The sequence below is a fragment of the Oratosquilla oratoria genome, chromosome 12, assembly GCF_046742065.1.
Source record: "Oratosquilla oratoria isolate Oo_2021 chromosome 12, ASM4674206v1, whole genome shotgun sequence".
NCBI classification, from domain to species: Eukaryota; Metazoa; Arthropoda; class Malacostraca; order Stomatopoda; family Squillidae; genus Oratosquilla; species Oratosquilla oratoria.
Window position 1 is genome coordinate 30,775,644 of NC_134788.1, and position 12,067 is coordinate 30,787,710.

General features: G+C 38.1%; 1 protein-coding gene across 1 annotated transcript; it reads right to left on the minus strand.

Moving 5' to 3' along the window:
- Positions 1-623: 623 nt before the first annotated feature.
- LOC143031223 (uncharacterized) lies at positions 624-10,143 on the minus strand. Its single transcript, XM_076194795.1, has 2 exons — positions 10,010-10,143; positions 624-5,440 (listed from the first exon to the last, which is right to left on the minus strand). The coding sequence occupies exon 2, from the start codon at positions 5,047-5,049 to the stop codon at positions 3,247-3,249; it is 1,803 nt and encodes a 600-aa protein (XP_076050910.1). The 5' UTR covers positions 5,050-5,440; positions 10,010-10,143; the 3' UTR covers positions 624-3,246.
- Between the last annotated feature and the right edge of the window lie 1,924 nt (positions 10,144-12,067).

The window sequence follows — 12,067 nt, forward strand, 5'->3', positions numbered from 1 at the left end:
GTATAATGAAGAACACATTCACACATAAAAAAAAAAAAAGCAAACAGAGAATAAGCTGTAAATATTCAAATGGTATATGAGACTGAATACTTTTTTTTTTAACTAATGTGCAAAAGAATATATATAAATATTATGGATAGTGTAAGAACCTGTTAGAAGGCAAATCAATCTGTTGCCCCATGACTCATTTGCAGGAGACCCACAACTAGGTAACCAGCAACAGCCACCAGATCGTCTATAACTCAAAGAACAAATCTTGTGTTGTTGTCCAGGTACATCTAAAGTGGATCGTTGTATTATGAGGGAGAATCATTTAGGACAGTGATTTGCAAGTACGAGTTTAAGTTTTATACTCATTGATCACAATGTGATATACAGGTGTAACAAACATGGCATTCATTAACCCATTAAACTCCAATGACAAGATGTCTTGTCATTTGGTCAAATAAAACAAAAAATCATAATAAAACAACAAAATGTTTGATGATCAAACAGCACCAGAAAAATATGACGTCGTCAGTCCTCCTCGAGGAGGACTGACGACGTCATATTTTTCTGGTGCTGTTTGATCATCAAACATTTTGTTGTTTTATTATGATTTTTTGTTTTATTTGACCAAATGACAAGACATCTTGTCATCGGAGTTTAATGGGTTAACAAGCACCCACTCATAATGTATGGTGGGAATATCTATACAGAAACTCCAAAGGTAACACAGTGCCATTACTGCTTTTCCCGAAGGGGTTCCAAGTTACAATAATATAGCAGCACACAGGACTGGTTTGAACAAATCTACTGTAGTAAGGTGGATAAAATGCTACAAAGCAACAGGTATCACCATGAACCAGCCTCAGTTAGCCTGCCCTAGGATACATCAGTTGTAGAAAGTTGTTTGCCTATTGAAGAAAAACAAAAGGAAGTTAATGAGAAGATATTTTTTTTTTCTGAATGTATGATGCATATAAAGTACATTACCATAAGAATTAAGTTGTCTTAGAAGCATAATGAAGTGGTGTTTGTAATTTTAATTTCAACACAAGTGTTTATTTACATAAGGGAAAGAACAAGTACATGTATAGTCCCCTATTCTTGGGGCACTTTAAAACTATTGATTTAAAATTATGGGATATGAAGGTGGATCTTTGTGTTATTGATAATGGTATGGCATACAGATACTGTCTTATGACATAACCACAAGAACCCTCCGAAAAGAAAAATGAACAATGAAACTTAAAAGGAAACACAAGGAACCTTTATTGTCCTACACTTTGAGGGGCTAGCCAATGCTGCAGTAGCCTGGTGGCTTGGTATCAGTAAGTCCACAACAGCAACATGGATTAACCACTTCCATACAGTGCCGCACACGTAGGTGTCATGAGGAGCAAGTGGGTATGTGATGATGCCGACGTCGGCCTTTTGATTATATTTATTGTAGTCATACCTATGCAAGATTCATTCTCTCTAAACTGGCTGCATCATATTTTCTATGGTTATCAAAATTCACGGGTGAAAGAGAACGAACAATCAAGCACAGACTTTATTTTTTATAATGAGACTATTATGACGCGACATCGCACATCGGGCATCTAATGCTGCCAGATGTGCGATGTGCCCTGTATTGAAGGGGTTAAGCACTATAAAGCAACTGGTGCCACTGTTGATCAACCACAGATGGGCCAGCCATCTACATTGCACAACATCAGAACAGGATGAGACTGCTATAGAGGATAACTCATTCTCAAGTGGTTGAAATCCAAAAACAGCATTAGATACCTTACACATCTCAAATCATTAGGAATGAAAAACAGCCTAAACTCAAAAAACACTGCAGTAGACAGGCAACAGCATAACATGAAGAAGTGAATAGATTTTGTATTGGAATATGTGGACAAATGGCCCTCCTCAACCACCCCTCTAAAAGTTCCTTCTCCCTTGCCTGACAAACCTTGTGATTAATTTCATACCTGGCTCAGAGAATGGAGTATAGTGTGCGAGACTTGTGGTGGAGGGGAAGGGCCCCCTTGCCCCTATAGGGCCTCTTACTAAGGACAAGCATTGCCCAGACCAATAGAGTGAGGATTTTAAAAACACAGTGTTTAGCAGAAGGAATCCTGTGCTATGCGAAGTAGTTGTAAGGAGTACTGAAGAGTTTGTATCAAGGAAAAACTAATTTTACAGCAAAAATTACATTTCTCACCAGATGCCTGGTAAAGTAATCCCTGTCAGCTAGTGGACCTCATCACAATAATTTTTCTCCATTCTTCTCTATTTTGATATTTCTCTCTTGGTCTATTCTCACATGTCCGTTCCACTTAAGTCCATTTCTATGATTTCAATCATTTGTTATTCCAAATTCCTCCCTTATTTGTGCATTTCTAATTCTGTCCTTTTTAGTCATCCCTTTTATACTACTAAACATTTTCATCTCCACTTCTATTTTTTTTTTACTTTGATTCAGTTGTAAGTAACCATGCTTTTGATCCATATATCAGAATTGGTCAAAGTTTTGTATTATGCATTACAATTTTGCACTTAACCAGTATATTTCTGTCCTCAAGTGGGTATAGTGCACCGATATTTTGGTTAAATTTGTTGACTCTGTTCATAGTTTCAATTTCTTGTCTGTTCTCCTCATCCATCTTGACTCCCAAATACTTCAAATATGTGACCTGCCTCAGCCTTTCATTTCTAATACATATATTTAGCTGTTTATTTTCTCTACTGATGTTCAATACTTCTGTTTATGTGACATTAATTTCCATCCCCTTTTCAGTCATCCCTATATCATAAAGTATTCAGTTATCAAGTTATCAGGACTATTAAAGAGGGGAAATTATAACATACTTCTTGATTTATATCACTTGACTTTAAAGTACTGGTGTCAAGTACAATACAAATGATCTCAAAACTACATGTGAAATTATGAAATTACACAGTTCCATTCCAAAGGTCACTGGTTGATTCTTAAAATTACATCTTTTGTTTTGAATGCATCATCATGAAATTATACAGTATTCTATCTTATTTTTCTGCAATTAAAATTTCAATATCTTAAAAAACCTTGTATGCACACATTTTCTCCCCTCTGTTCACTAGTTGTAAAATGTGTGTGCATGCACACACATGCATAAAACTTGGAGGGATCATTTATCATCATACACATAACACTGGAATGGCTTCTCTCTGGTGTGAGTAATCATGTGATAATTGAGAGATTGTTTTGGGGTGAAAGCAGAATTGCACAGGTCACACTGGAAAAACTTTCTCTCCTGTGTGGGTCCACATATGTCTTTTGATATTACTTTTATTTGAGGAAGTGTAATCACAAATATCACACTGGAAAGGCTTCTCTCCTGTGTGGGTCATCATATGCCTTTGGAGAGAACTCTTTTTTGTGAATGCAGAATTGCACAGGCCACACTTGAAAGGCTTCTCTCCTGTGTGGGTCATAGTATGCTGTTTGAGAACACTTTTTTGTGAGAAAGCAGAATCACACAGGTCACACTGGAATGGCTTCTCTTTGGTGTGAGTAACCATATGATGATTGAGAGATCTTTTATGTATGAAAGCCGAATCGCGCAGGTCACACTGGAAAACTTTCTCTCCTGTGTGGGTCATCATATGCTGCTTGAGATGACTCTTTTGTAAGAAAGCAGAATCACACAGGTCACACTGGAAAGGCTTCTCTCCTGTGTGGGTCATAGTATGCAGTTTGAGAACCCTCTTTCGTGAGAAAGCTGAATCACACAGGTCACACTGGAATCGCTTCTCTCTGGTATGGGTAACCATATGTTGATTGAGAGAGCTTTTATGTATGAAAGCAGAATCGCACAGGTCACACTGGAAAACTTTCTCTCCTGTGTGGGTCCTCATATGACTTTTGATACTACCTTTATGTGAGGAAGCGTAATCACAAATATCACACTGGAAAGGCTTCTCTCCTGTGTGGGTCATCATATGCTGTTTGAGAACACTCTTTCGTGAGAAGGCAGAATCACACAGGTCACACTGGAAAGGCTTCTCTCCTGTGTGGGTCCTTTTATGCCTTATGAGGCTATTCTTATCTGTGAAAGCAGAATCACAAAGGTCACACTGGAAAGGCTTCTCTCCTGTGTGGGTCATCATATGCCTTTTGAGAGCACTTTTATTTGTGAAAGCAGAATCACACAGGTCACACTGGAAAGGCTTCTCTCCTGTGTGGGTCATAGTATGCTGTTTGAGAACACCCTTTTGTGAGAAAGCAGAATCACATAGGTCACACTGGAAAGGCTTCTCTCCTGTGTGGGTCATCATGTGATATTTGAGAGCATTCTTATCTTTGAAAGCAGACTCACACAGGTCACAATGGAAAGGCTTCTCTCCTGTGTGAGTCATCATATGCTTTTTGAGACCACTGCTTTGAGAGAAAGCAGAATCACACTGGTCACACTGGAAAGGCTTCTCTCCTGTGTGGGTCATCATATGCTTTTTGAGAGCACTCTTATTTGTGAAAGCAGAATCACACAGGTCACACTGGAAAGGCTTCTCTCCTGTGTGGGTCATAGTATGCCATTTGAGAGCATTCTTTTGTGAGAAAGCAGAATCACACTGGTCACACTGGAAAGGCTTCTCTCCTGTGTGGGTCATCATATGCCTTATGAGGTTATTCTTATCTGCGAAAGCAGAATCACAAAGGTCACACTGGAAAGGCTTCTCTCCTGTGTGGGTCCTCATATGACTTTTGATACTACCTTTATGTGAGGAAGCGTAATCACAAATATCACACTGGAAAGGCTTCTCTCCTGTGTGGGTCATCATATGCTGCTTGAGATGACTCTTTCGTGAGAAGGCAGAATCACACAGGTCACACTGGAAAGGCTTCTCTCCTGTGTGAGTCATAGTATGCTGTTTGAGAGCACTCTTTCGTGAGAAAGCAGAATCACACAGGTCACACTGGAATGGCTTCTCTCTGGTGCGGGTAACCATATGATGATTGAGAGATCTTTTATGTATGAAAGCAGAATCACACAGGTCACACTGGAAAACTTTCTCTCCTGTGTGGGTCCTCATATGTGTTTTGATACTATCTTTATCTGAGGAAGCGTAATCACAATATCATACTGGAAAGGCTTCTCTCCTGTGTGGGTCATTATATGGTTTTTAAGATTACTCTTTTTTTTGTGAAAGCAGAATCACACAGGTCACATTTGAAAGACTTCTCTCCTGTGTGGGTCCTTATATGCCTTATGAGGTTACTCTTATCTGTGAAAGCAGAATCACAAAGTAGAATCACACAAATCACACTGGGAGGGCTCGTGTCCAGTGTGGGTCATCATGCGATATCTACGATGACTTGTGATATAGCTGTATTGCAAAAGTCATACCAAATTTTCTTCATCGTATGATGCATATGGAATCTGCGGATAGCTCTTCCAAAGAAATGGTGATAGTTACCCTCATCCTGAAAAAAGAATGTAACCATAAGACTGACATCTAACTCTTTGAAATTGTGTAATACACTGTAATAGGGTTGTGGATGTTTCGTATACAAACTATTTCATACTTGAGTCCCTTGATGCCTAAACAGACTGTCCATCTCATCACCTAACAAAAAATAGGTAGAAACACTCACAGATATGGTGCTATCATACATTGCATTCTACTTTTTCATTAGAAATGTGCTGGAAATCATCCAAGAGATACATGCTGCTGCATACTCAACCCACCATGACCAGAAGGACTCAAGCTTTGCTCTAGCTTTCTTCATCACATCGCAAGATTTAGAAGTGGGGAATGGCCCATCTGGCCGAAATCTTTACAAGACCTACTCTAGGAAGGTCTATTCAATTCATCGCACTCAAATAAGTGATACAAGTCACATTGTTTAGGACACATTAGTAAGTGGTGTACCATGTTTTTGATCCAAGAAATTGTACAGATACTTTCTAGAGTTTCATGTGGGTATATAGTACGATTAAGTAGTACTTTTGCCCAATATTTGATAAGGAAGAAGGATGTATCTAAGTGGTGCAATGTGTTTTTGATCTAAGAAACTGTACAGGTACTTTCTAGAATTTTTCATGTGGGTATATGTAAGTGTCAGGAGTGGTCAAATGTGGGTATATGTTTGTGTCAGGAGTGGTCAAATGTCTAACACATTATTTGTCCATTTAACCCCTTCCATACGGTGCCGCACACGTAGGCGTCATGGGGAGCGAGGCTGCCATATCGGCGTCTTGATTATATTTATTGTAGTCGCCCCTCCATAATGACATACTTTCTAATTCTTTTGTAATCGCATTTTCTATGGTTATCAAAATTCACGGGTGAAGAGAGAACGATCAATATAAGCGGTGACTATATTTTATGATGCGAGTATTATTATGACACGTCGTACGGCTGGCATTGGCTGCTGCCACCGAGATCTAAGTCCATGACGCCTATGTGTGCGGCACCGTATGGAAGGGGTTAAGGGGCTTTAATCATTGCATTAGTTGGGTGGGTGCAAAAGAAATTATTAGAAATAAGTTATAATTGACTAGAAACATAATGGAGTCCAGTTTGATTAAAGATACATCTATCAACAGTTTAAATTTAAGTAATGTACAAACTTGATCATTTTATTGTTAAAAACAGTGGTGGGCCAAACATCCGCTGCCACAAACTGCATAGATTAACCATGAGAGACTCCCTCACAACCTCTTCCTCTTCCCATCTATGGCTTCTCACTTTGTATACATACTCATCTTTGTATCATCATTGTACGTACCCTGAAGATATCTAAATAGACAAAAGGGTTCAGTCATCCTTTTATTATTTTCCTTGGTGATTTTTTTCTGCATACAGTGGTACCTTGACATACTAGTGCCCCACCTTATGAGATTTCCAAGACACTAGTTGCTAATAGTTCAATTTTTTGCTTTGAATTGTGATCCAAAATTTGAGGTACAAGCCACCACTAGTTAGGACATCAAACACCACAACACAACATCTGCCCAGCATCCTCAGCTCACATGTGCAGTCAACATATTTACCTCTCTGAGAAAGCATCTGTGATAAGTTGTGCTCATGTTTTGTACTTATTGTTCATCTATTTGATAAAATTTCTATTTATAACCATGGGTCCTAAGAAAGCGAGTGGAAAGAACAGTGTTGAGAAGAGGGTTATATCCAATGAATTAAACCATGAAATTATAGAAAAAAGCTAGCATGGTGTGCAAGTAATCGACTTGGCAAGGCAGTATGAGCATAGTACCTCTATGATATGTACCTTACAAAAGAAGAAGGAGTCAATAAAGGCTGCACTGCCTGCCAAGAGCGTTAAAATAATTCATACGCTCCAGACCTCTGTCCATGGAAAGATGGAAAACCTGCTCTTTGTGTGGCTAACAAAGAATGAGCTTGCAAAAGATACCATGATGGTGGCTATTGTCTGTGAGAAGGTAAAAGCCATTTACATTGAATTGCTGCAGCAGATCCAAGGCACTTCAGTTGATGAAGCACCAGAAAAGTAGTTTAAACCCAGTCAGGGGTGGTTCAACAATTTTAGAAAAAGAACTGGTATTCACTCCATCATCACCATTTTAAACTTTCATTAAATCTGGCTTCTGCTAAATAGAGACTAGTTAAATCAGGCTTCTACTGTACTACAATTTGAAAGGAGATTTGATCAACTCTGGGTCAATCAAGAGGCTAAAAATAATTTTGAACAAAGTCACTAGTTGACACATCTGGTCAAGGTCAACTGTGGGAGGACACAGAGGACCTAATCAGAGGCCTGACCTACCCAAGCTACAAGTAGGGTTCATCAAACGACAACCCGGTATCCTTGGGTTTCCTAATTTTCCTGAGCTATATAGTACTACTCCTGGGATTTTTCCAGCATAAGTTATTTGAGTCATCTACAAGCTAGAGATCTCGCAAATTTCCTGGGATTCCCACGCCTCCGTGAATACAGGGAAATCGTGGTATGTCTCAGTTTCCTGTCAATACATCGTAGAGGTATGAATTATAACATTTTAAACACATGACATGTTGATTATGTTAACCTCATACTTAATATGAATATTTAATACATAATATATATGTACAGTATATATACTAGCACATTTTGCGGGTAACACATAAGAAAATACATACATACATATACCAAGGCTTTTTCCCCCTTACTAGGGAGGTAGCCAAAAAGGAAAAGGCATAAAATCATTCCCACCCATTCCATCCCTAAAAACACTCCACACCCCTCCACCCTCCCTCCCATCTTAGCACCTCCTAGATGACGGGTCATCCCTGCACCTTGTCCACTGCCCTGGGTCAGAAGCAGTGTCGCAAGATACAGCACATCCACAGCAAGGCCGCTTCATAAATCGGTGACCCCCCCCTCTCCGTCCCCCCATAAGAAAATGTAAGTATATAAAGAAAATGCCAATTCTATTTACAAATGGTTAATGTACTACACAGTCAAGACGTCAGCTACCCCCTCCCCCTCCCTACGACCCCCTCCCTCTTTCCACTCTTGGCTGCTCATTAGGATTTCATGCCCAAGTTTTTCAGAGTAACATATGTTCTCAATTACTTTTTATCTGATGACAAAAAATGAATGTGAAGTGTGTGGAAAAAAAAAATGGTAACATCAGTAAATGACGTGGAAAAAGTAATCAAGAAAATGTCGACACTTCATTACTAATAATAAATACTGATTACGAGTAATTTCTAATTACTAATAACTACTAATTATTAATTACTAATGGACTCACTAAATTGTCGTCCTCATGGAAAAGTTGGGAATCCTGAGAAAATCCCGAGACATGTTGTTACATGTGCTTCACTTCCTGTGCGCCAGGATAGTCCCCGGAGTATCAAATACCTTTCCCGGGAATGAATGTCTATGGGAATGACGAGATCCCGAGATCTCATAGCTACAAGTGATCTGGGCATATAAGTCATATCTGCATACAGTATCAATGTAAGATTATATTAGGGAAGGTATACCTTCTCAAGCTATAATTCACTGACTTGTAATTCATACATGGATTTGTGCAGTGAACATAAAAAAAACTTTTTACTCACAAGAATATCATAATCAGTGCACAGTGAATTCAGAGTGAACTTTATGAATTCTTGATTTTCATACCGAGGAAGACAAGATGGAGCTCCATCTCCTAATAGATATGTAAGAACAATGAAAGTACACAGGATACACACATTGATAAATATGAAGATACTTCTCAGTTTGATTTTTTTTTCATGCATCACTACCAACATTAACTTAATTTGTGATACATACATGGTATTCAAAATCCTCAATGATAAGAGCTAGCCAATTATAGAGGTAAGAAATGCAACTGTGAGACCTGACCTGAACTAACCTACCCTAAACCCGTGGTTTGCCAATCTCTCTTTTTTTTTCTTTTTTAATACCCACTATAGTTTGGTGTACTTATATATGAATGTCAAAATACTCACAACAATAAGAACTTGCCTATGATATAGGCAACTGCAATTGTGAGACTCATGAAAGTCTTGACAAATACCTGCTCATTTACCCCTGCCCAGAATGCCAAATAAGCCTAACAGGAATTCTTCCATCAAATTCAAAGCACATAGACTCAAAATTATTTGCTATGAAAAAAACTATTGTAAAGGCTTAAATGCTCATTGATTTTTTGCTACTTACATCTGCATCTTGTAGTTTTGCAAACCTAAGCTAGGGTTTGACATTAGAAATGTTGCTTTGAGCAATTGGATTCCCACAAAATAGTCAATTCGCCTTCTAATAATCATATAAGGTAGAAAACATAACGAGTTAATGCAGTCTGCCTGCTGAGACCCCGATATAATGGTAAGACTCGCCTTTAAAATAAGGTTCGTCTTTTTCTGCTGATTCCTCAGATACCAAAATTGCGAAAAACCCAATTATTAGACTTAAATGTGTTCTGCCTTTTGACGGCAGATTTGTAGTGTAGCAAGTGTCGATGCGAACACACAATTCATGCACTAAGCTACCTTACCACTATATGATTGCACTTACGAATTCAAGAAGAAAGCACGCTTGCTTGGCTTGTATAAAACACAGCATAAGTTCTAGAAATAGCTGAAAGAGTGCAACTCCAGGCTCATGAGTCTATGACACCATATGTAAACACATATTAGAGCGTATGCGGGGTTGCTAGATTCTGAACACAATAATATCGTTCAGGGACCTCAAATATATTGTTTTCATGACAAAATTATGATACTGTTATCAAAGAAATATCGTACTTTTTGAGATCTAATATCTATCCCTTGAGATGAATAGAATGTGGACTCAATGCGTCATTTCTAAATTTTATTGAGACACTTCAATAAATGAGCTTTCAAAAATTTGTGTTTCATTGGATTAATCAGATAATCACATTTTTACGCATAACATATCTCAAAAGCAAATCACATATTATAGGCCCCATCATCAGTGTAATCAAATTATTATTTTTTCAAGACCAACGTGTCACAACTTTCCGTTGTAACACACTGCCTATTACTTCTCAATTATTTCGTCCCGTTTCAACACTTTTCAGTTATTACGTTCGTCCACTCTATGGAATCGCTGGGAGTCTTGAGATCTCTAATAAATATTTCTTGATATTTTACCTCCCACTATCTGCTGTACCAATTTAACAGTCAGTTGCAGTGTCTTTACGAGTTTAAAGGTTTCCTATTTACTCAAGAATTCCCTCCCCCTTTTCGTTCAAGGTGTCTCCTCGTATGACTATAATCGAAGACATCACGGATGTTATAATGTTAAGACTGGAATACCGTTTCTCCATGTTGTAGTTGTAACTTTCTGCTTTAGGATTAGGATTAGTGTATTTCACCCAAGTGTTACGGTGCGAATGGAACCTTTCGCAGTCAGGTTCACAGATTCCTATTAGCGCTAGAATTTTCAATTGTCTCGGATTTCACGTGGCAAAGGGGTGACTTAGCTAATTTGGAAACCGATAAAAAAAAAAAAATAAAATAAACGACATATATTTCTGCATAAGTGTATTTAAAATAAAAAAATGACTTAATGTTATAATTTTTACTTACTGGTGTGTGATAAGGCTTTATTAATCTAATTATAAGATAAAACTATAAATTGGTAATTATTTTACTGGAGTAAGTATGAGCAGTAAAAATAAGAGGGTGTTGATTTCGGTTTGTGCGTTTTATATGAGTGTTGAAAAATAATGGCTATCGCTGTCACGTCCTGTATATGAAGATAATCAGTGAGATAAAAGATAACAGTGGTGGCGGACGTACGGGTATACTGAAGTGAGCAACGTTTGTGTAAACAATAGCCTCTTAGATCTGCTGGGAACTATTTTCAAACATATGACTAATTTTACGTGTGCTGTGGCAGACTGCACATCATATTAAAGAAGCCGAGGGTTAGTAATCGTACCGGAAAAATTAAGTCTTCGATGCAAAATTATATTTTCTATACATTACATGGTTTTGCCTATTGCTTGGTGCATTCAAATGAAAGTATATATCAGTATACGTCCATTAAAGTCGGTAGAAAATGACAAATTGCTTGGCTTGATACAATTATAGGCTATTTTACGAATATCATCTGTAATAATAAATAGAGGCTCAAACAATGCTATATGCCGTTTGCAATCATGAAATTAATTGACTTAAATTTCGGACACAATAATGTACAACGATACACCTCTGTAATCTTATAATACTCACCCAAAAAAGTATTTATTTTCCGGCAAGAATTACAAAATCTGGCGGTGTCTGGTATCAAATCGCTCACTGCGAAAAAGTCTCATTGGTTTTATAACGGTTTTAAATCCCCCTACCCTGCGCGATTGCCATTTATTGTCTGAGCTAATTAATTAGGTTAGTTTTAATTAGGCTAATCAGGATTATATAGTCCTTTCCCGTAACTAGTGATTACCTCATAGGACTACTAGAACTAATTCAACTCCCACATAAACGTTGCACTGCATTCCTCTCCAGATTTGGTGATTAGAAAATGGGATTACCGTGTATCGGAATGGGCAGTTCAAGGTCTAAATATACAGGTCAGACCGTTTGAATTCTTCTGCGCAGCTTCTGA